General features: G+C 40.6%; 2 protein-coding genes across 3 annotated transcripts; both read left to right on the top strand.

The window, feature by feature from the left end:
- Positions 1 to 2,704: 2,704 nt before the first annotated feature.
- Positions 2,705 to 9,796, top strand: LOC146558783 (mediator of RNA polymerase II transcription subunit 26). 2 transcript variants are annotated; one of them, XM_085247758.1, is made up of 3 exons: positions 2,705 to 3,059; positions 5,826 to 5,903; positions 6,011 to 9,796. In XM_085247758.1, the coding sequence occupies exons 1-3, from the start codon at positions 2,988 to 2,990 to the stop codon at positions 7,586 to 7,588; spliced, it is 1,728 nt and encodes a 575-aa protein (XP_085103884.1). In that variant the 5' UTR covers positions 2,705 to 2,987; the 3' UTR covers positions 7,589 to 9,796. The 2 variants fall into 2 exon arrangements, with proteins under 2 accessions (XP_085103884.1, XP_085103885.1); XM_085247759.1 differs by having other exon boundaries at positions 5,829 to 5,903; positions 6,011 to 9,795.
- A 740-nt stretch (positions 9,797 to 10,536) lies between these two features.
- Positions 10,537 to 24,996, top strand: slc35e1 (solute carrier family 35 member E1). The gene is made up of 6 exons (XM_085247298.1): positions 10,537 to 10,908; positions 12,841 to 12,911; positions 19,714 to 19,851; positions 20,612 to 20,737; positions 20,821 to 21,066; positions 21,556 to 24,996. The coding sequence occupies exons 1-6, from the start codon at positions 10,581 to 10,583 to the stop codon at positions 21,799 to 21,801; spliced, it is 1,155 nt and encodes a 384-aa protein (XP_085103424.1). The 5' UTR covers positions 10,537 to 10,580; the 3' UTR covers positions 21,802 to 24,996.
- Positions 24,997 to 25,149: the final 153 nt, after the last annotated feature.

The following is a 25,149-nucleotide window of genomic DNA, read 5'->3' as shown; positions in this document are numbered from 1 at the left end:
TATGTTCTGTCTTTTGAAAGAAGGCAAGTCAAAAAAGGCAATGTGATTTTCTGGGCTATATTCTGGGAAGCCTCGGGTCTTGGTGTACATGTGGGTTACTTTAACATGCTGCACCTGCCTAAACATTGTTCCAGACCACCTGCATCCAGTCAACAGTATTCCCTGATTGCAGCGGCCTCTCTCAGCAGGATCATGTGCCCTGTCGCACTGCAGAATTTGTTCATGAGTAGTTTAACACAGATAAAGAGTTCAAGGTCTTGTCCTGGCCTTCAACCCCGCCCATATCTCAGTTTGAGCATTTGTAAGGGGTATGGGAAATGCAAGTCAGACTCATGGAGGCCCCTTGAAACCTGCTGCTAACATGTTAATGTGCGATTCTGCACGACATCTGGAGTGGGCCTGTGGACTCGATGCTTCCAGGCATCCGGGTTTCAGCTACAAAACAGAGCAGCATAATATTCATTCACTGGCAGCTTCATTAGACACAACTAAGAGGCTTGTTAAAGCAGCCAGTCACATTGCAGAAACATAATGCAATCAATGCAGCGCAAAAAATCTGTCGTTACAACCAAGATATACAGAAGAGCATCCCTGAACACACATCAAACCTTGAAGCAGATGGGCTACAGGAACACAAGACCACACTCCTGTCAGCCAGTAATAGGAAACTGAGGCTACAGTTCACAGCAGCTCACCAAATCAAATTTAAACAATAGAAAATTATAAAAGTGTTGCCTGGTCTGATGAGTTTTAAGTTCTGCTGCAACATCCAAGCTGTGGGCTCAGAATTTGGCATAAACAACATGAAAGCACAGACCCATTCTGCCTTGTATGAATAGTTCAGATTAGATGTGGTTTGATGGTGTGGGGGGACATTTTTTGCCACTTTGGACCCCGTAGTACCTGCTGAACATCATTAAAATGCCACAGCCTACCTGAGTATTGTTGCTGACCGTGCCCATCCAGCAGGATAACAACCATGTCACAAAACTCAAAACATCTTAAACCATAACATGTCTCAGTGTCATGCTGCAGCATGTCTGAAGAGATATTTATCCAGGCTAGAAATCCAGTTTCTGGAGATGTTATGGTGACCAACAACCAGCAAACTCTCCTCATGCAGCAGCTCTTCATCTTAGGTGAAATAGAAAATTACTACCCAAAGAATCCATCGTCTCTGTGTACTTCTAGTGACTCAAACAGTTGGTGAGATTCTCTTCTAATCCACAAGTAACTTACCAGACGTGTGAGAAGACAAGTGGTTGTTATCGCCTCTGAGCAGGCTTGACACAGCCAGCAACAATCAGGGTTTTATGTCATTCCTCCTTGGCATTGTGTTAACACACCTGAATGCTCCAGAGTCGTCTGCTTTTACATAGGTGCTCACATTTGCTGATGATCAGATAATCAAGTGTGTTTGATTATCAGCAGTTTGCTGCTAATTGCCTTTTTAATTCCAGTGGAAGCAGTAAGGGTGGAGTTAGTTTTAATAGGACTGTATCTGTTTTGGAAAACATAGAGAGTTGTGCATTTTTAAATACTAAAATATAACTATAACAAAGCTTATCCCAGCTTAAAGAGATTAAGCTGTTTTGGGGAAAAGATTTAGTTTAACAAAACAAACATGTATCAACCTTAATCTGAATAAAACTGAAGCAATCATGTGTTTATAAAATTAAATCTTTTTAAGGGTGTGTTCATGACTCTTTCTGTTCTTTGCCTTTCTCAACAATGCTGATTTAATCAACTGCAAACTCGGCCTGTCTATTAGCAGAGAACTGAAGAGATTTGGTGAGGAGGTTTTTTTTGGTTATCAACTATATGGCAACATCATGTGGCATACACTGTTTCTCATTTATAAATAGTTTATGCACAAGATTTTTTAAATTTAGTGTATTTTTCAGTTGAAATATCCATACGTATTTTCCATAATCATTTTTTAGTGAATAAGACTTGTTTTGTATGGTGAGATTTTGATGACCGTCCCTGACAGAAGAGATATCATCAAAGGTGGCTCCAACATCAAGCTTCAGTTTCAAGTGAACTGGAAGGCACCTTGATTTATTAGTTAGATGTGGAGGACGTTCAGACGAGACAAAAATATGAATTTGGTATTATTAAAGGTTATTTTTGTGTAAGAAAATTTTAACTATGGAGTCCTTTTATATACAGCATAGTCTCGCTTTCTATCTTTAAATTTATTAGACCACCGCCTAGTATACGGTTTATTACACAGATGCTCTAACAGTATTTGTCATTTCCATTTGTTATGCTTCTGTCATGATTAATCTAACAGAATGTATTTAATGCTAAAATATAATTATTGTTTTACGATACATTAAGATACAAAATACAGATATTTACTTGCATTCCTGCGTAGAAAAAATGGTTGAATGTTATGTTTTATTAATATAATTCCTTACTTCTAAGAGAAGCCCCGTGTGGCGATGAACAACTCATTGGATTGACATGAATTCAGTTTCTTATGATTGTAATAAATAATACAGTTTTTTCTTTTACACTCATTTGATAGATTTCCAGAATATGTATATATCCTTGTTTTAGCGACAGCTGCTCTAATCGATTTCTTAGGACCACCTTTCCGGTTTTATTGTCTTTCTTTTTTTTGTTAAATTTACAGCTTGCTGCGAGCACGTGGATTTGACGCGGGTCGAAGCCGGTTACGTAAAGATTTCCCACAATGCTCTGCTGCCTCACAAAAAGCTCGGTGAGAAGGCCGAGAAGGAGGCGGCTACCAGCCGAGGGGGTAGCCGATTCCCGGAGAGGGTGTTCCGTCTCCTGCAGTTAGCGGTACCAAACAGGTGAGGGTGGCGATTGGAAACAAAGACAGAAGCATCATAAAGCATGATGCCCGCTGCTTCGGGGGAGCTTCCGTCGGAGTTGTGAGTGTCAGCGGGTTTCCCATCGCCGGCTCTTCGGGGGATTCTGCTGTCTGTCTCCGTCCCGACCCGCGACACCGCCAGGCGATGACAGCGGCTACAGCCACTCCGCAGGTGATGAGAGACCGGCTGCTACAGGCCATCGACGGCCAGAGCAATGTGAGTATGTCCACTGGTTTTAAGCGGAATTAACTGGGTGGAGAAGAGCAGACAATGGTGGTCGAGCTGGTGGCCTCGAGTCGCTATAGGGGAACTGACAGAGTGGAGGCATTCAGCGTCTGGACACTTAGTATTTGCTTGCTAATTAGCTGGCTAACGTCTAGTTAGCGAAAGTGAGTGATGAAGCAGGCATGCCAGAGCCCGGTTAAGTTGATGCTGGCGACAATTGTGTGCACTTACAGTAGAGTTCATCAGGGCAAGAGAGGGGGACGTGCTGAATGTAGTGCAAGTTCCCTTTAGACACAGAGGCTCTGCAGAGAGGAGACCTCCAGCAGGGCTCCGAGGTTTGTAACGCCTTTATCTAAGATGACCCCGGGATTACTTTAGGTGTGTTACAGCAGTATAAACAGCCAAGCCGAGTTAGTCAGCAACCTACAAACATGTATGGCTTCTCAGTGAGCTACCCAGCACCAGCGACCATTACAAACAAATGGATTCAGAGCTGTTGTTGTTTACAGTGTCATTTAAGTACTCCCAGTGTGTTACTGCTGAGTGTCCAACACACGCCTGATTATCCACATGCCTGGGGTGTCAAAATAAGGCCCAGGGGCCAGAATCGGTCAGCAAAGATTCCAATCCGGCCAAACTGGATGGTTTTGGAAAATGTGAAGGAGGGCTTTTAACTCATTCACTGCCAGCCATTGGCAGTGAATGAGTTAACTGTGTTTTCATGAGTTTTACAGCTTGTCCTACTGATAAAGCACCTCCCCTGTTGTCATTCATACTACACCTAAAATAATTAAGGTGGTTGCCTGGTGGAGGGTGAACGATCTTTTTCTGTAATTTTAGACATGCTGATAGGTGCCTTTCATTTACTGCAGCAGCAGCAGCATTTCTTTATTAAATGGGATTAAATGTTTAGCTAAACTTCTTTACACTGACAGAAAGAGAGGTTTCACTGGTTTGGCCCGCTTTAGATCAAACTGGGCTGTGTGTGGCCCACAATGTAAAATAAGTTTGACATCCCTATTTACAATTTCTTATTTCAACATGCTTACCTGCAGTCATGCACTGGGGGTGCTCTCTGTGACATCCTGCCAGAAAGCCTTGAAATGCCCAGCATCCCACACACAGTTTACACCTGATTTATGCTTCAGCAGGATATCAATGCTGTAACCTGATGTGCACTTCGCAAGTAATGTAACTACACGTTGGCTGACGCAACTATTGCCATTGGCCTGTTCAGATGCGTCGCCATAGTATGAAGAATAATAATCATAGGTTCAGTATAAAGATTCACAAATGTTGGCAGACTGCTGAAACTGCTTGGATGCATGTGAGAGAATGTACAAAGAAAAGCTTGCCACCAAATAAAACTGACCACAACAAAGAGAATTTTCCACTAGGACGGAAAATTAGTTTCTATCGGCTGACACCAAATATAAAACACCGGGAGACGACCACGCGGTAAATAACACGTAATGCAAACGCAAGAGCAGACCTGACCGTGATTCACTGCATCAATCAGAAGTCAGGGCTTGTGGTCCACAGTGATGTAACGCATTTTATTCCAGAAGCATCTACGTGTTACATTTTTGCCAACGACTCCTCACTCAACGTTTTTCGATCAGGGGTTTTTTAATGTCATAAGTTTGATCGCAGGCACACTACAGCTAGAGTTGGGCTTTGGCTTTGCAAAGGAAATCCTCCGCTGCAACACATGTTAACCAATAACCACATTGTTGATCATTGCAGAAGTGGCTGCAGATTAAAGACAACAATCATCTGAATACGTGGGCTTTCTACTATTTTGGTGGACTAAAACGGCACATTTGCATGCTTTCTCGTTTTGACAAACTGAGCCCGAAACTAGTAAATGTTTTCTAAACGTACAGGTGCACATTTGAAAGTTTATTCAAATGATTTCTCGACCTTTTGATAAGTTCTTTTTTTCCCCTTCTGAGGAATGTGTTTGGTGGAGTGGCAACATCTAGATACAGACATGTCTTCCTTTAATGCTGTTTTTGTGATTTCTCAGTAGGGCTGAGCGATATGGCCTAAAATCCATATCACGGTATAATTTGAAGCATGTGCGGTAACGATATATATCACGATATATTATTTTCTTCTGTATAACGTATTTTACACACTGTAAGGCACACTTAAAATCCTTTAATTATCTCAAAAATCGACAGTGTGCCTTATGTATGAATTCTGGTTGTGCTTACTAACCCCATCCAGGCATCCATGAAAACAGAATTTATTAAATTTAACGGAGCAGGAAGTTGGCTCGCTAGCTTCCACCTAAACATGATATAGCATGTTCTGACTGAGAGATTTCTGAAAAAATTAAAAAATACAGCTCTGCTATCACTTCCAACATAAATGAAGACAGAAAACTAAACAGCAGTGACTTTTACAGGGTTACTGAAGTCGGACTAGCTGGTATATAAAGATGTCCTATGTGATCGCTAGCAAAACAGCCACATTAGCATAACATTAGCACAGTGTTTCAAAAGTGTTTCATCTCTTTGCTGTTACTGTCGCCCGGCATAATTTGCAGATGATGTTGTTTGCAGCCGTTGCAATGCTTTCGACCAAAACAGGCGCAGCTTGATGACACCATCAACATGCGCTGTCGCAGTAGAGCGGTTTAGTCAAAATCTCTACCGTTGGCCAAATTTATATCGTTTCTACCATATACCGTTTTTACCGCCCACCCCTGTCTCTCAGTATTTTTGTATATAATTGGTCTTTCTTTTCCAGCAGATATGCAACATGGTGGTCGTCGTGGAGGTGATCTCCTTTTTGGAGAAATATCCTATCACCAAAGAGGCACTGGAGGTAAGTTACAACATGTGCCATCAGCAAATAAAGCAATCAAATGCAGATTTTTAGCAGTCAAGTTTCATCCGCTGTTAAACAATCATCAATCTTATCTCCTCTTAAAGGAAACCCGCCTGGGCAAGCTCATCAATGACGTCCGGAAGAAAACCAAAAACGAGGACCTCGCAAAGAGAGCCAAGAAGCTTCTGCGGAACTGGCAGAAGCTAATCGAACCAGGGAAGGTTGAGGTGTTGTCAAAAGGCGGCACCAGTGCGTCGTGGTCTTCCATTGGCGGTGCTCATCCTTGCATCTCTGCTCCAGCCACCAACCCACCGTCAGGTAAAACGGGCCCAGAGTTGAAGAACAGAAATGATTTCAACAACTGCTCCCTGAGAGTGGAAAAACCGAGCAACAAAAAACGCAAGGGCGAGCAGAAGGAAGGACCGATTTTACCAGCAAAGATACCTAAAACAACTCTTAATGATAAAATCCAAAACTCAAAGCAGCTGCAAACCAATGGAATTGGTACCGGCACAGAAATTTTTGCAGATATTCGTGCACATCAGTCTTTGGACAGGGACATTCCTGAGGCTTTGGACAATGACAAGCTAAATAAAATCCCTGTTCATGCTGTAAAACCTCACTCAAATTTCCCAGGATGCAGCAAGCCTCCTAGCACTTCCTCTTTGCTAAAAGCATCAGTTCTGCAGCAGCAAGCCAGACAGGAGCAAGCTGCCTCTGGGGGAAAGTGTCGACCCAGAAGCCCACGCTGTTCCTTGCACAGTCCTCAGACTCTAAAACAGGAAGCTGTTGTGAAACAAACTGCACCCCAAGCACAGAGTATTCCTACCCCCAGCGTGAGACCTGGGACTGTAGATAACTCTGGGCTCGGACTGTCTCCTCAGCCTTTCAGCGCATCTGTTCAGGGTTTTCACACTGACGGTTCAGGGTCTGCTGATTTGGACTCTCACCACCTGCCTCCTAGTATGTCTCTCCACGGCTCCACTGTCACCCCCTGCAGTGGCGTGGAGAGTCTGGAAGATGAGGGTCCTTCTTTTAATACAGGGAAAAGAAAAAGACAGAAATACAGACCTAAGGATTGCTCTGTTAATTTAGAAGGGCTGACTGTAGAAGACAGAACAAAACCAGTGAGGTTAAAAGACAGGAGGCTGACGTTCGATCCTGTAACGGGGCAGATCAAAACCTCCTTCCAGAAGGATTCTTTCCCAGAGGGCGAGGACAGACCGAATCACAAACCTGAGAATAACTGGTCAGAACAGCCGAAGCAAAATCCGCCAGTTCCTCCCAGTCCTTTCCAGCAGACGGACTGGAAAGAGCTGTCGAGGAGCGAAATCATCCAGTCGTACCTTAGCCAGCAAAGCAATGTGCTGACGTCGTCGGGCGCGCACACCCCCGGTGCACACTTTTTCATGTCAGAGTTCCTGAAGAAGGAGGAGCACCGGAGCAAAGATGCTAAGAAAACACACACGCTGGTTTCAGACTCGCCACCTGGAGAGATCCCTGGAGTCAGCAGAGAGGTGAATGGCAAAGACCTGAGCAGGTTACACACACAGCACTGGTCCGGGGTAAATGGTTGCTATGACACAATGGATAAATGGTACGACTGGACCGAGTGCATCTCCTTGGACCCGCACGGAGATGAGAGCAGGCTGAACATACTGCCCTACGTCTGCCTGGATTGAAACTGAAGTCAGGTCGGTAAATGAGACGTCGATCCTTGCCTTCCCTGCGCGGCAGAGCGGGCCGGGATGCGTGAAGACTCTTCTTCACCGTGTATGCTGCTGTTGGAGTAAATACGCTGCCTGCTCGAGTGTTTGTTGGAGCACAGGAGGTGTAATCAGTGTTTTATTTTGAAAAAGTCTGAACAAAACGTGAGGACAGTGTGAAGGGGAAAGGCTATGCATCTTTGACTGTTTAGATGTCAATGTTTAACAAGTGTACAGAGTGAGTTTACAAAGCAGGGAGACGAGCGGCTCTGATACCCACGAGTTTATATACTGGAGAGGAGATTAAATATACAGATGCATTTTATCCATCTTAAGTTATCTTATTCTATCCACATGCCTCACAGAATGTGACTTTATTGCATTTCATGCAGTCATTCATAGTTTTTTTTTTTTTTGTTTTTTAATTGTTATTATGTAATTTTTATGCATTAACCGACTAAATCAGGGTTGCTGCTTTTGTCAGCAGGCAGTAGCACGATACATCATTGGAACGTTTGTTCATGCTTTTTGAACAAAGCGTTTGAGCTCTTAAAATTAAAACTGCTGCTTCCCGCAGCTGCACGCCTGCCTCTCGTTGTAACTTCTAGCAGATTGAACCGACGGATCGGTTTTAAAACATTTGAATATTTTTCTTGTTTGCTCTTTAATGTGATGTGAAACTTCCAGATGTGACCACTGTTTGTGGTGAGAGGGGGAGAAGGCTTGCATACAAGCTGATAGAGAAATTTGGCTGTATGTATATTTATTTACATATTGAGATTTGCATACATGTTTAAACTGTATTGAATCATCTTGTTAGTTTTTTTTGTTTTGTTTTGTTTTGGGTTTTTTTGCAAGCAACAACAGTGAGGCTGCTACGGTGTTGTGTGATCTCGAAGACACCTACCGTCACAGGAACTAACACAAACGTGGCTTTGGCTGTTTTGGCGGGCGTTTATCAATCTGTAGGCAAATGCTGTCAAAGCGGCAACGTCACAGTAGTGCAAGATTTTACAGATGTGTAGCTGACATTAAAATGAGGGGCCAGATTCATTGATGGTTTGTGATTTGACAACACTTTGGCATCTCATCTGTTGCAGTGTCATAATAGGGTTAGGAATCAGTTCACTAATTGACATTCCAGACTTTACCTACTGATCCATCAACATGCTGTACTTTACACACTCAAATAACACATCCTGATACTGTGTACTTTTTTATTTTTTGGGCTTGCCTTTTCCCTTTACTGTGTATTAAGGTTGTAAAATATGAATCAGCACGGCAGAGCAGATTGTGCTACCAGCTTGCATCCTTGTACTGTCAGGAAGAAGTAAGAAATAAATTGACATGCTGGATAATACTTAATAGCATTCCTTTAAATATTATTTGCCTTATGGAAACCCGTGTTTTCCCTAAAGACAGAGCCTTAGTGAATGTACAGGTATGATCCTTTTGTGTTCATTTGAATGCAAAAGACAATATATTTGCTACCTAGTCCTTTTCAATGGACATGTAATGTGTTAATAAAAAGAAAATGAAGGAATTGTTATTATGTCATCTCTTTAACCCCCCCACTCACACCCACACTCACTCCTTTTTTTCCCCTTTTTTAAGGGCTCTGCAGTTACTGATGTTCCTGACCAATTAAATCCAGAACAAGTTCAGTACTGTCTCTGCATGTAAATCACTTATGTACATTTCCATTCATCACTAAGAGAAACGATTTCCATGATATTTTCATAATATAACTGGACAGTTCCTAATAAAATTAACTGATACTGTCCTCTATAAATGGAAAGGAACTGATCTGATTCATCATTTAGTTAAAAACAAAAAAAAACTGGCAACTGATTGAATAATTCTCTCTTTTTTTTTTTTTTTTTTACATATAATTTCAAAAAAATCTTGGTTACAAGAATTTGCTACGTTTTCAGTTTGGCACCAGATTTTTTTAGACATTTTCTTACACTAAAGTAATATACGTGTACTGTACTTAGTCGCAGCTCTAAATACAGCCTTTAAAAATCATGTGAAATTACCATACCATTGTGTTAGATTGCCTGACAATGACTTTGTATGAGTCTTCTAAAATCTGAATGTTCAGTTCCCTTTTTAAACACGAACAGTCTGAGACTGCATATTTCTACCAAGGCTTAACATCTACATCAGGGCTGGGCGGTAATTTTTCCTGAACTCAGATCTCCTCACAATAAATGTTATATGTTTACAAACTGATAGTGTCAATGATGGTCATTAACTTTGTGACAATAAAAGAGAAAAGACTGAGACTGACAGTTATACTGGCTTTTTACAATAAACATGTACAATAATGGGTTATGTTTAAAATGTCTATACTCAGCATGACAGTACTTTTTGATAAAGGCACAGAGCTGTGTTTGTTTTAAAGTTTTCACTAGAGTTATCGTAGTTTTGTATTTTTTAAATTAGCTTTTATTTTTATTTCATTTTGACTTCTTGGTTTTAATTCAGTTTGTTTCCAGAGTTACATTTGTTTCAGTTTAGTTTTTATTGTTTGAAAATGTTCAGTCTTTTTAATTTTTATGTATCGAGACCATATGTCAGAGGCAAAAAATCAATCCAGGTATTGCAATAAAAACATTGAACTTTTTGAAAGCACTTAACTCACAGTCTCATCCAGAATCTCAATAAACACGACAATCAATCAAGCAAGTAGTAAGAAAGATTTTTTAAACCAAAGTAACACTAAATTAATTTAAATAATACTAAAGTTAAAACTATAGTATAAAACTTACTATAAAAACCTTGGTTTTAACGCGTATTTACAGATGTGAGCTGTACACTTCCGCCCACGGTGAACATCTTTCGACGGACACTGTTGTCTTTTATTTTGAAGGGTACGCCCGGAAGCGTTCGTGGCTGTGAGTGTGACGGATGAGCTTCTCCGGTGCATCCACACCACCGGTGACTCGTCACTCCGCGCTGGAAGATGGCTGCGGTGCAGCGGACCCCGGTCAGGGAAGGGATCCGGATAGTTTCGCTGTGTGTGTGCTGGTACACGGTCAGCTCGGGGGGAAATGTTGTCAACAAAATCATCCTCAATGGATTCCCGTACCCGGTCACGGTCTCTCTCTTTCATATCATCTCTATCGTCGTCTTCCTCCCCCCGCTGTTGCGGGCTTGGGGAGTCCCCAAAACAGAACTGCCGAGCAGGTACTACTGGTGGTACATCCTGCCTTTAGCTTTCGGAAAATACTTTGCCTCCGTGTCGGCTCACTTCAGCATATGGAAAGTGCCCGTGTCGTACGCGCATACCGGTGAGTACAGCGGCTTTGTGTTCGTTTTAATGCGCCGCCACCTGGAGCCTGTCAGCCGGGGTAACTTGATGATGTGTCCGTCCTGTCAGCCGATGTTAGCATCGCGGCTAACGCAGGGTGGCACGGCATTTAACCAGGCTGTGGGCCCCACGTAGAATCTGTGTACTGTAGGTCTTGTTTTAATGAGGCTAATTAATCTCGCTTCGTGTCCTCTTAATATAAACTAATTAGCTTTAGACTCTCCAAAGAATTACTAATGAGCTGCTGTTTGCTAGCTTCATAGCTAAGGGGGAGGGTCCATTAATGAGCCGCCGTGCTTCCCTAACTTAGATGTTAAACCACCATGTAACATGCGAGCCTCTGCAACTGATTTTTTCTCCTTTAACAAGCTGAAGTGACATTTTTGTGAGGCTACCTGCTGATAAATGTAAAAAAAAAACCGGCTAATACTAACACATAGTCCTTTAAACATTGTTATTGAGCTGAAAGAAGCGAAAGCCACTATATAATAGTGTAGGAATACTGTTGGTAACGTAAAGGAAATATTAAGATCCGGCTGTGATTATGTTGCACCCAGGAAATGTACACCAGGCTGCTTAATCTATAAAAATGTATCATAATAATACTATCATGTCACTAATCTGAATGTTTTCTTAGTCCCTGTCTTAAGGGACAGAGCCATTTGGCACTTCCAGTACAAAGCATGAAAAACAGTTATTATCTGTTGCTAACTCAACCTTGTTTCTGGTTGGACTTTTACAACCACATTATACAAGCACAATGGATTTACAGCAACTAACTGTATAAAACCACAATATACTCTACATGCAAAACTAAAGTAAATGCACATGTAAGAAAAATATAGTGCAAGATGCATAAATTAAAGTATTAATACTAATCTGAATCACAAGGCTAATCTTTACAGACAGCTATCAAACAAATGTTGTAAATTTAAAAACCCTGTATGGAACTTTTGTCTTTTTTCCCCACCCTATTTCTTTTTCTTTTTTTGCAAATAAAAGGTGAACCTTCTCATTTAATAGGACCGCAAATTACAGCCCCCAAAAGAACTATATAGTTGATCTGCATTTTTAAGAAAAAAAGCAGGAAGCATGTGCCTCTTATCCTGTGAAAGATGGAAATACACATATTAAACCCTCCTCAAGTTCAATTCAAATATTTCCCGTGGTATGTATCAACTGCACCTTTTTGAACTACTTTCACCTTTTGCATCTATTGTGTCATTTAAAGATTATTCCATTAATTTAGTTTCCACTGACTCCTGGGACTTGTGGCAGATGAATTTCATCAGCTCTGATTTCTCCACTCTCTCTCTTATTACCTGCAGATTCTGCAAGTTAGCAACACATGTTGAATTTCTCATTAATTGCGCCTTCAAACTCCACGGCACTGTAATGTAGCTACACGTTCCAACTTGAAACAACTCTAAAAGTCTCAATTTTATTTACTTATTTCTGTATTAAGTCTAGCAGATACTTAATAACAATTGATTTAGAGCAAGTCTGTAAATAAAATGTCACTGTAAAATATCTTTGTTGCCTCTGACCTGAGTTTTGGAGCCACAGCAGTTGCATCAGTGTTTTTACTTTAGGAATGAGCTTCTAACCTTGTGAACCTACACAATGATCATTCTATCTACTTTGTGTGATGCCAGTACTGAGCGCCTACTCTGGCATTGTTCTTCAGAAGAAAAAAAAACATAATGATAAACTGAGTTGCGCTTTAGTCTGTGTTTAAATGAAACAAGTGCAGTCGAGGGAGGTGTGCAAACCCAAGGTTTGTGACAGGTTGGATGTTTGACAGAGGTGTGGGCCTAGCTCTGACGTACCGTGCCTACTTGCTGCCTGTTAATAGTTCATGTTTGTTCAAGAAAAAAGAAACTGACGTCATTCCTTGTCATGTCTTTTACAGTCAAAGCTACAATGCCGATATGGGTTGTGCTGCTGTCGAGAATTATCATGAGAGAGAAGCAGACCACAAAGGTGAGTAGGTTGAGCACGGCTAACGACAAGGCCTGCTCTGTCTGAGACTCAGCAGTGGTGATGTGGCACAGTGCTGCTGTGTCTGTCCTGGATCTCATATTACAGCCATCTGTAGGGGCTTTTGTCCACAAAGTTGATGAAACCTTCTGAGGGAGGGTGGAGGTGAGAGAGGAAGAGGGGCTTTTTTTCTTATACCAGGTGACCACACTCGCCTAATAAATTCCCATTTAACCCCCCACTTCTTCTGTTATTTAGACAGTTGTGTTTGGGGCCATGCATACCACAACACTGTGCATTAGCAGTACGTCAATTGGTAGTTCAACTAATATCAATTAAATATATCTTGGATTGCATTTCACTGCAAGGTTGCATTAAGGCTTTTTGTTAGTTTTTTGTCTCAGTCTGTGCAACAACAAATTGTTGCACTTTAATATCACAATTAAAATGATTGAACTGCACTGCAACTAAAGATGATCTGCATTGGTAATTGTTGCCATTCATCGAGTGCGCTTTGAAACGTGAGACAGTAGTGGTGAGTAGAGAACGGCGATATGACCAAAAATATTTATCACGATATACATTTGAAAATTTGTGATAACGATATAACTGACACTAGACAAAATACTTTACAACTCCACAACTTTATTAGTGCAAATATCCACAAAACTTAAAAAGAGGTTATACACACACAATATGGTAATATTATGTTGAAGCGCAGTACGTATCACTCCGCGAGGCTCCTGCCTACGATAGCCGCAATGCTCCGACAATCCATCAAGCGGTGCGGGTTCGTAGCTTAGCATCGTCGTACTAAAACATTTGACAGATTTTCGAGCGACGTGTACCGCAGAAAATCGTCGATTTTCAGAAAAATCAAAGGATTGATTTTAAGTGTGCCGTAGTTTCCGAAAAAACACGGTAATAACGACTAGCATGGTCTACCAAAAATAGTGCTTTGATGTGTATGTGACGGACGAAAGCTAAACCAGTCCCACACCACTGAAGTTGCAGCATTTTTACAAACCAATTCTGGTTCATCTGTTTCATTCAACGATCCGCTTTCGCCCTTCTCATTCTCCGTCACCGCCATGCTTTTTCCGCCATGTGCGTATGAAAACAAAGGCACTGTGCATGCGCGTTTTACCCATATTCTATCACGATATTTCATTTTCTTATCATTGCCCAACATTATACCGGTATTACCGTGAACGGTATGATATGGCCCAGCCCTAGTGGTGAGTCAAAATGAAGATGCTGGAAGCAGTTTCTGTTCAGCATTTAGTTTAGCTTTAATTTTTCTTTTTTCTTTTTTTTAAATCCAAAGCATAAATTCAGAATCGACTGGTTAGCGTTTGAGCACAAGTAATGCCTGGTTCTTCTTTTGCACTGGTTGTGGAAGGCAAAGAACAAACTAGTAGGACACATGTAGAGTGCATCCTCCAAATAAAAGGAGATGAATCCCCTCCAAATTGTAACAACTTTCCATTGTTTTTGTGCTCCACCTTCCCACAAAGTCTCACTGACAGACACATAGCAATGATTAAAATAGTTTGGTGCAGGAATCGCCCCTCGCTCATGACGAAGTATACACAGCTCTTAATAATAAACAAAGCATGATGGGAATGTAGGAGTACAGTAAGCTGTCCAACTGTTGATTGTAATGTGGGAGTTATCCTGGAGTCCTTAATGTCATGACGTTTTTAAGTAATTAGTTGTTTGGTTGATGTGTCATATAAACATATTAGTGCTGAGCTCATATTTCCTTAGAAAAAGAGAAAGCTGCATTGACTTTGATCAGACTTGTATTAAATTAGAGTTAAATGAGAAAACTCCCTTCGTGAAACACCGATCAAGTTTCTTATATTTCTTCATCAAATAAATCTTTTATATTCAAAAGAAACGATCCACTTTAAGACTATTTTAAATTCCATTATCAATAAAACTACTTGAGCTCTGTGCTTCAAGTATTTTAAATGTGATTTGCGGACACTCTGGAGTGCAGCTTGCAGACATAGAATAATGGATGCTTGAAATCTTCGAATATTTGGATCTGTTATCTCTGGCAGCAGATTTGAAGGTCTGTAGAAACCATTATAATACACATTGTAATGGCACCCAGCACATATCCTGTCTTCTTATTGGTAAAAGATAAACTTCCTGCAGGGATGTGAAGGTGCATAAATCAAACTAAAACCTTATGCTCTGCCTGCCGTACATAAATATGAGTATTTCAAAAATTCATATTGGGAACATTAGAGATAATACCTTGAAACTTTTGGATGTAATAACAACAGAAGTCGGCTTTTGAAAAATATTAATTTCAATATCACATTGAACTTGGATATAAAAGTGTGTGTGTTTCATTCTACATTCAGGCTTTAACATAAAAACCAGGCGCTTAATTGTAATAATTTTAAGGAATGTTCTATGCCTTGTATATATGAGAATAAATATACTATCAGTCCCCTACCTGGAAAACATGTTTCTACTGGTTTCCATATCTGCTGTCTGAGATCAGACACTCCTAAGAGTCTACATTCCTAGCCCTGTAGTACCAGATATTTACCCTATAACATCTAAAAAAAAAACCTAACTCTAGTAGTTAGGTTCTAACTACTGATAGTGGGATCTACATTGCCCAGTATCACAAATCCCAGAATTCCTTTCAAGTGTAGCATCCATTTACTGACTTTAGACTGAGCTGTCAGTTTAGTTTCAGTTCATTTCAATCCAATGTTATTTCTATAGCACCAAATGACAACAACAGTGAGCTTTATACTGCAAGAACATACAATAATATATAGAAACTCCCAACAACCAGGAAGCTCTTGGCGACAATGGAAAGGAGAAGGGGAAGACGGGTCTGTGGTATAGAGCCAGAATGCATCACTTTGCATTTTAATAGTTAGTAAAAGTTATTTAATAGTTATTAAAATGCAAATTGATGTGTAAACACACAGTGAGTAAATAAGACACACTAAGTGCATCATGAGAAGCTCCCAGCAGCAGGAGCCTATGGCAGGATTCAGGTTGACCTTGTTCAGGCCCAACTATATGTTTTATCAAAAAGGGAGGTTTTAAGTCTAAACTTAAACATAGATGCAGTGTTCAAAACCTAACTGGATCCATGGCAATGAAATGTTTACACAGAGTTTGCGTCATGTGAAAGTCTTCAGAGTCTGAGATTAGCACGTAATGTTTATCTTCCAGTTCAGTGTTGAGACGGGAGGCAACATGGCTCTGATGACCGTGTGAGAACTGAAGTTGTATGAGACTTATTATAATACGTCTCATAAAACACTTTATCAATGTGTAATGTTTAAAACATAGACTTTAATTATGCTTATGGTTATAATTTAGGTAAAATTGGTAGACTACATGATATTGGATGGGTTTTATGTGGAGAGCACCTTGTCAGCACAATGCAATGCAGGCCACTGCAACACCACTGTGGAGTGTAATTTAAGCTTTAGTCTAAATCTCCAAAATAATTTGGAGCACCTGAATTAGGACACAAATCTGGGCCTTTACCAAAATAGAAAACTCCTCCCTGAAGGTTCAACGTTGTCCCCACTGTATATTTTTGTGATGCCAGTAAGTAGACCTGCATCTTTTTCTTTCTTTTTTTTTTGTGGATGCACCTGCACTTTTGGTGTGTTATCAGAAGTTAACTTTTAACATGAGGGTGTGTGAACAAGTTTTTACTGGGAACTGTTTCCTTGTAGTGCATCCAGTTAAGAGACTGGTTAATTATTAAACAACACATTAATGGAGCTAGTTTAAGTATGTTGTGCTGCAGCAGTTCAGTTTGGGTCACAATGATACCAATGGAAATTTTGGGGGGTTTAGCTCAGTTGGAGGCTGTCTTATTGGTCTTGTGCGTTTTGCTCATGTGAGATGAAGAGTGGTTTGATAGCTTGAGAGCATTTATTTGCTGTTCGGTGTTTAGTTTTTGTTTTGTTTTTTAGTTTCAGAGTGGTTTGTTGGGGGCTGAGTGGGTGAGTGTGTAGGTGCACAAGTGGGTTTCATAACAAGTGATGGATGCTATATTTCAGGATGCAAATGAATCTGTAGATGAGCTGTTCTCCTCAAGTGTATGTCTAAGCAGAGTTACCAGGTCCAGCTGCACACTCTGGACTAATCGCTGTGCTGAAGATTAGAAATACACTAACACACATTAATGTGAAATTATGTCTTCTTGTGCAGCAACCATTTTTGGAAATTTTCCACTTCTTGTTATCTCTTTATTTTTCAGTGGGTGAAAATGTGGTCATGTTTGGGTTTTATTAATTCAGTGTCGGAAATGTTGCTTCACATTTTCTCTGAGGTGCTGACCAAATTAACACGAACCAATGTTTATCCAGTCATATGAAAGAGTTTTTACACGACTCCATGCACTACACGCTTACTGCTTTCATAGGAGTTAAGAGGATAAGTAGCAGCCAGGAGCTACTAATCAAATGCCCTTCAATAACTGATCCTCAGCAAGTGTGACCGCCTCTATAAAAGCAGTCATTTTGGCAATTTGCTGGTCTGGTGTTTGTTAATACAGTGCAAAGGCTTCCCAGGAGTAGAAGTCCCATCAGATTCACCCCAGTTCATGATAGTAATGTTAGCAAAACACTGAATAACTTTGACTTGTTTGGAAGGGTTCCCAGGAGAAAGAAATTTAAGGCCCAACTTAAAAGGTTACATCTAAAAAAACTGCAAGGCTTCTGGAACAGTGTCCTTTGGAAAGACGAGCCCAGAGTGGAGATGTTGGGCCATAATGCACAACGCCACAATCGGCGAAAACCAAACACAACATATCACACCAACACCTCATACCTGCTGTCAAGCATGGTGGTGGAGCAGTGATGGTTTAGGCTTGTTTTACAGCAACAGGAGGGCAACAATAACCATGAACCAAGGCCACCTGTCTGACAGTAAAGCCAGTCCCAAACTGAGTTAACAGGCAGAATGGCTGAAAAAGAAAACAATCAAGTTATTGCATCACGCAAGTCAAAGTCGAGACCTCAACCTGACTGAAGTGCTGTGGCAGGGCATAAAGAGAGCTGTGCATAAACAAAAAAAACACACACACCTCAATGAAGTGAAGCAATGTTGTGAAGAAGAAATTCATCCACAATGATAGTCATACATAGGGTTGTGCGATATGACCAAAATCTCATATCCCGATATAAAACATCTATCATCTGATAACGATATAAATCAAAAAAATGTAATATTTTCTGTAAATTCTGTGAATCTCGGGTAGGTGAAGCGTTTCCAGCTGGGCGTCGTGTACCTGGAGTCGAGTGTTTTAACCAATGCATGAAACTCCACATTTTTAGATATAAGTTGTAACGGCCGCCGTTTTCTTTGAGTATTTATTACATGGCGTGCTACGGGGAAAAGCCTGTTCTAACGTTTGAGATTTATTTTTTAGCACCTGACAACTTCTTTTTTGCTTCTCATCCGTCAATAATACTCTTTCACGTGATTCCGTTTATTTTGAATAGTCTCAGGATCTTGAGCTTTATTGTGAAAGGTTTATGTGGAAAATAAACAAGCGGACATGCGATGCTGTTACTGTCGTTGTTGCTAACGACAACCCATAAAAACAGGCGCTTGTCCGTCGGTAGTGTGGTTATATTAAATATAAGAGAAAGAGAGAACTTTAAGAAATTAATATAGCCACTACAGTGATCATCAAAACGAAAAAAAAATATTGCCGTAAAGTTTATTTTGCGACACCATAAAACAAACGATAGCGTAAAATGAAACGATAGACGTTTTTATATCGTCATCCGATATATATCGTTATATCGAACAACCCTAGTCATACAGAAAACAGTTACTTTTAATTATTGCTATTAAAGGTGGTTCTATAAGCGATTAAATCATGGAGTATAGAGGCCTGTGAAACGTTTCTTTCACATCACTGTATCATTAGGAGGCACCAAGCTGCTCACATTCTTACTCATTTGGCTACAATTACTACTTTCTTTTTTCAGTTCATCTACAACAGCGGTCCTCAACCCCCGGGCCTCGGACCGGTATCGGTCCGTGACTCATTTGGTACCGGGCTGCGAGAGTTGAAGCTCAGGTGTGAAATGTATGGTTTTCAGGGCTTTTATGGGTTTTCAGCGTTATTTTGTTATCGTTTTTATCGTTAACTCGGTTTTCCTGGGTCTTTTCATGTGTGTTATGAATAAATCTTTTTTTTTTGGTACCGGTACTAGTTTTATTTTGTTGTATTTATCCGCGACACCTTAAAGGTCGGTCCGTGAAAATATTGTCGGGCATAAACCAGTCTGTGGCGCGAAAAAGGTTGGGGACTGCTGATCTACAAAATGTATTCACTAATAGCTCAATCAGTGAATCATCTGGATGTTGTGAGACAACAGAAACTCTCTACTTGTTTATGTTAAAAGTCAATTTTACTATTTTCAAGACAAAGTTTCACCAGCTGTTCAGCCAAAACAGATATTTATAAACACATGTCATCTGTAGACTTTGAGTTTGTTCCTGATAAGCTACAGGCGTTACTGCCAGCAGTACATCAGCACAGTTTGTCATGGGAAATACTTCTCTCTCTATGTTACTGTTACTGTCTGTTAGACCATTATATTGATTGGATGCATATTTATGAATGAATTAAAGCAGTTCATTGATTACAAACATGGTTGCTAATTTATTTTTATAAACCTGCCATCTTTGCTAGAGAGTGCAAAATATTTCCTGCGCTGGAAATGAGATTTCCTAAATGTGTTGCTTTAGATGTAAGTGATGAAACAGTTTGTGCTTTGTGTGGTCTTAGGTATACGTATCGCTCATTCCCATCATTGGTGGGGTGCTGCTGGCCACAGTGACCGAGCTGTCCTTTAATATGACGGGACTAATCAGCGCTCTGGCTGCCACGCTCTGCTTCTCACTGCAGAACATCTTCTCCAAAAAGGTAATCCACCCTCATGTTGCTGTGTGCCACGTGTGCTGATCTGCTGATTTTTTTTGTTTTTTTTCTCTTCTCTGAAAAATGTCCAAATGAACCAGCAGACATTGTTAGAGACTTCCTGTTTTTTCATTCAAATCATAGCCACAGTTTAACTGCCACTTTTTGAGTCTCAAAGGGTGGGAAAAAAGTCAATGTAGGATCTCCTTCTCCTTCCTACTTATGACACATTAACAGAGAGGAAATGAAAATGCACTCAAGGGATTTAATAACGCAGTATTACTTTTTTTTTTTTTTTTTTTGAGTGTCTGAGTCTGATGAGGAGGATTGTCCTGTTGCATTCAAACAACTTCACGGGTTTTTCCTCCAGCATCCCAGTGGCACGATCCCACTCAGGTTGCCCCAGTCTTGGAAATCTCACATGTCATTTTTTCCAAACCTGTGGTGCCTTTTTTTTTTTTTTTTTTAATAGGCTTGGGTGCGTTAGCCGGATAAAGGTTTTGTGACGACACAGGATTGCTCACAATAATCAGTCGGTTGTGACAAAGTCTCACATGTTATCAAAAAGGCAGCTATAGTTTTCTTAACAGATGAAAGGTCTTCCCAGATTGGACAAAAAATAGAGTGGTGCATTTTAAATCTCTTGAGTGTATAATAAAGAAATGGAGATTTCTGAAAGTGTGCTGAAATGCTTACAGAGTTCTTTATATCAGTTTAAAGATGCATTAACAGAGTTGCAGCCTAAGGTTTTATTGTGTTTTTACAGGTGTTGCGTGACACGCGGGTCCACCACCTGAGGCTGCTGAACATCCTGGGCTTTAACGCTGTGATCTTCATGCTGCCCACCTGGGTTCTGGTGGACCTCTCTGTGTTTCTGGTGAATGGAGACTTGGTGAGTAGCAGTAAGAGTCTGGCGTGAACTAGAGCCGCTTCGGTGACCGTGAGCTTTATCTGACGTAACTCCTTTCGTCTCAGACGGATGTTTCGGGGTCCATGAGTACCATTATCCTGCTGCTCATCAGTGGGTTCTGCAATTTTGCTCAGAACGTCATCGCCTTCAGTATACTCAACATCGTCAGCCCGCTCAGCTACGCCGTCGCCAACGCCACCAAGAGGATCATGGTCATCAGCATCTCGCTGCTAATGCTGCGAAATCCCGTCAGTTTGACAAACGTCCTGGGAATGATGACGGCTATCGTCGGAGTCTTCCTTTACAACAAGGTCAGTCAGCCCGAGCGAAAGTTCATTATAAAGATGTGCATTTAATCCATTAAGGCACGATGCAACATGCACTTGCTTCTGTTGTTTAAATTGGATGTGATGCAAAGCCTGTTTTATGTCATTGTTGTCAAAACACACACGCTATAAATAATTTCACCTTTCTTACGTCGTGGGGTAAGAGAAACATACAAATGTTGCACTTAGAGTTCAGGGTCTGGAACTTACTGTCTCTAAGTGATCTGCTTCTCTACCAGCCCCCAAGTCCACTTACACTCCTGTCCTTGTTTATTTTCAGTCCACAGACTGCTTTGCTTTCACCCTTAAAGGACTTCTTCCAGTAGTTTTACCATCAATCCAACTTGAGCTGCTTTCCTTTTTTGCACTCATTTATCTTCTTTGACCATTGTGACCTACGTGGTCAGTTCAGGTGATCCAACATTTAAAACCTGGTTGATTTCAAATCTTTTTGCTCTTGTCCTTTGCCAACAGGCCAAGTATGACGCTAACAAGGAGAAGAAGCTGCTGCCGGGCTCCAAACAGGACCTGATGTCCTTTGACAACCCGGCGCTGGAGAAGATCCAGGCCAACGGGTCAGTGCCTTTCCCCCACAGCCCAGAGCAGCAGCAGCAGCAGCAGCAGCAGCACAGCTGGAACCACGTCCTGACTGACCACTTCCAGTACAGCCAGCAGACCTACACGACAAACTACAGCAGCAACCACCAATATGTGGTGTAAAGGAGGACTCGTCCTCACTCTGGTAGCTGTCATAGACATTACTGCGTGTAGCCCGGCGGCTCAGAGGCAGGTCTCAATCACCTGGAGACTGAGGGCTGTTTGTGTTGAAGAATGAGGTGTCTGACATCACGGGCCAGTCATGTGACCTCCCACCCCTTCTCTCTCCCTGTCTAAACTTCATTTTGAGTCAGCTTTGGTGTAGGTCTTTATTTATTTTTTTGGTACTGACTGAACGCGACGGTTAGAATCGGTTTGTATCGGCCAGGAAGGTAGCTGGAAAAGGATCTCCACACAACTGTTTGCAGATGTTTGATTTTTGTTTTCACTACCAGCCATAACATTCTAGTTTGTTTACTTTGAGAGGAAAGGACGTCATGTGTAACCATCACTGTGAATGTTGACGTGCACCGAATTACGAGTCTGTCGTGTCTTTTAGTTCAGTCAAGATCCTTAAAATTTTTAGGTTTTGGCATTTCATGTCTTTTTTTTCTCTCTCTTTAAAATTTACTTGAGACAATGTGGGGAGATACAAACTGTTGAGTTAGTCATCAGTGAATAAATTATAGCCTTAATGCTGATGGGAGTTCTTGGGAATATAGTGGGTTTTGTAGGTTTGATCTGATATTGTGATTGGCAATGTTTTCAACACCAAGTGTTAGTCATTCATTCTTTCTGTCCAGATTGAAACATATCAACAATCAAGATGGGTTGTAATGATATTCTATATAGTTAAAAACCTCACAGAGCCTCTAGCGTAGCCACAGACTGTATACATTCAATCGATATCCACACTCCCACTAATAAAAGTGCCCAATTAGGAAAAATGCTCCAAATTAAAAGCGGATGAGTCCATTGATGTTCATAAATGTTTAATAAAGCCAAACACTTATGAAAACCACATCGTTGAACGAAGAGCGAGACCATTTCTGTTATCTAGAAAGGTCAGTGACCTCATACAGATCTGTGCTTCTCCCTGGTGAAACAGAAAATAGTTTACTGTATTATTTGTTGGTATAAATGTGGCTCAGGAGGTTGAGCGGGTCGTCTACTAATCAGGTTGGTGTTTCAATTCCCGGCTGCTCGTCAAAGTATCCTGAACACACCGACACTCCAGTTTGTGTGTGCGTGGATGTTAGCTTAGAAAAAGCGCTTGTATGATTATGTCTTTGAATGAATGAATAAGGCCTAAAATTAGATTTGCATAACAAAAGATGTGCAGCTTCATACATGAAGGATGTATTTGTTTCTTCTGTATCCCACCACATAAAATATAATGGAGTTGTTTTTGTTGTCATGGAGACTTTTTTTTTTTTTTTGGTTTATTTGTATTTATCAGTCTGCGAAGCTTCAAGCTTTGGTTCAAGCTCTGTCAGCCTGAACCAAAAGCTCCTCTGTCATGTTTCAGTTTTTAAAAACAGAACGCCGTGTCGAGTTTGCACGTCTTCAAACCACTTGATGCGTTTTCTTTTAATTTGTCAACACTGGCGTCATAGAGTCACTGGACAGAGGTTTGGATTGTGCAATGAAAGATTCACCTGTAATTTCAGGTGGGCTTTCTATCATCACTACTGTAAAGTGCAGGAAGACAGTTTTTCTTTGTTTTGACTCTGTTGCTTTCGAATCGAGCGCCGGTTGTGAGCTTGTTTTCTTTTTTGGTTTTTGGGGAGGGTTATTAATTAAATGCTGTCACAGTATTCAGTGATTGGTGGGTTTTTCCCCACCACATCTAGTGTCTCCAGAACGTGTCTGTTTACTCCTTTCTAGATTCATGGAGAAAACTAGCTATTAACTGCCACCATGTTATTTTATTTTTTATTAGATTACATACTGAAATTTAAGTCCTCTACTCAGTGTAAGAATAATTTTAATCAGAAACATTGCAATACAACCAAACTCGCTGTCCATTGTTTTGAAATATAGTTTGTGTGTTGTTGTCTGTTGTTCACTTTGAGGCTGTCTGTTGTTTGTGTTGGCCTTCGTGACATTTTCCCCACCGCAAACGGTAACCATAAATAAAAACAAACAAAGTGATGAATTCGAACTTCTATGACTTCAGCGTCCATTTCAAATGTTAGATTTAATCATCTCAGCTTTTATCTACTGAGCAGCATAGTTTCAGTTTTGCATCCGATGGGAAAAATGTGATTGTGTCACTCATAGTGGAGTGATGGCAGCAAATTAAAGAGCCCATTTCTTTACCTCTATGGAAGCGCTCAGTGGTTTTGCAGATGTTTAAAAAGTAGATTTAATAAAAATCAGTTTTTAAGGAGGGGAGATTTTGTTTATAATAAAGATCCAGATATGTTTTAATGAGTTGGTGGAGCCCAAAACGGAGCTTAAAGATAAAGAAACGTGCGGTTTTATTTATTATTTCACTGCAATGTCTTTGCAGTTTCTGCCACTGCTAATGTGAACATTGACAAATCTGAAATGTTTCAGTCTTGCAAGATGCACGGGCATGATTTTAAATCTACAATAATACAAGTGTAAATTGTTTTTGCAGACAGCAGGAGGGAACTCTTCACCCATTAAGAAAATGACTCATCTTCTTACTAGACTGGTGCAGTAATTCACAGATCTCAGATGGGAAGTATCGTATTAGATGAAGAGCCAAGAAAATTTTAGAAGTGTGATTTACAAAGAAATTGACACGATCGCGTCACGGCTCAAGAATATTTTGCTTCCAGTCACATGCAGAGTGCAGCTCTAACGGTTTTAGACCATCTCGCCTTTCCTTCGTGCTTTTTTTTTTTTTTCTTCCTCACTTATTTCTTCCTGTTGCCAAAAGAAAGGGTGTAATCCTTCTGATGCTGACGTGCCACCAGAGAGAGGCCTTCTGTCAGCTCGGCCACAAGACCTGAAATTCCTAAACGATAACGCGTAGGACACGTGGACGGTTCATGCCGGCTCTGTTTCTGAAAGTGGGAGAAAGTTTGAAAGGCGAATTATTTTAAATTTCCTCTCTCTGTCTGTCATAAAGCTTTTTAAAGGGATCTAAATGTTGACGAGAAAGGGGGAGAATACTTTGTAAAACTTGTATAATTATTTTTGTGTCTCTTCAATGGATCTCTAGAAAGAATTTTTACTTAACTGATGTTTTTAGATTTTTATTTATGGTGTCTGTGTACAGAAATGTTGTACAGGGGGGTGCACAGTCTTGTCTGCTTAAATAAATACACAATTGAAGACTGAAAATGTTTGCGTGTTCTCTTAACTGATAAATGTTTGATAAAAGAAGTATGAATAATGAATAGTATGAATAAAAATCCCAGTATAGTAAAAGTGTTAGCAGCCAAATATTCTTAAAATACCTCTGCAGTAAAAAGGTTTCTTTCTAATAAGGTTTAA

Source organism: Mchenga conophoros, linkage group LG15, assembly GCF_057382185.1.
Source record: "Mchenga conophoros isolate Kocher_MC1m ecotype Shallow Benthic linkage group LG15, M_conophoros_male_GT1.1, whole genome shotgun sequence".
Lineage (NCBI taxonomy): Eukaryota > Metazoa > Chordata > Actinopteri > Cichliformes > Cichlidae > Mchenga > Mchenga conophoros.
The sequence above is the reverse complement of the archived record's forward strand: the minus strand, read 5'-3'. Positions and strand labels throughout refer to the sequence as shown.

Coding starts and splice junctions, on each gene's coding strand:
- LOC146558783 (XM_085247758.1), top strand. CDS start 2,988: ATGACAGCGGCTACAGCCACTCCGCAGGTGATGAGAGACCGGCTGCTA. Junction 3,060..5,825: donor CCATCGACGGCCAGAGCAAT/GTGAGTATGTCC, acceptor TTTCTTTTCCAG/CAGATATGCAACATGGTGGT. Junction 5,904..6,010: donor TCACCAAAGAGGCACTGGAG/GTAAGTTACAAC, acceptor CTCCTCTTAAAG/GAAACCCGCCTGGGCAAGCT.
- slc35e1 (XM_085247298.1), top strand. CDS start 10,581: ATGGCTGCGGTGCAGCGGACCCCGGTCAGGGAAGGGATCCGGATAGTT. Junction 12,912..19,713: donor GAGAGAAGCAGACCACAAAG/GTGAGTAGGTTG, acceptor GTGTGGTCTTAG/GTATACGTATCGCTCATTCC. Junction 20,738..20,820: donor TTCTGGTGAATGGAGACTTG/GTGAGTAGCAGT, acceptor CTTTCGTCTCAG/ACGGATGTTTCGGGGTCCAT.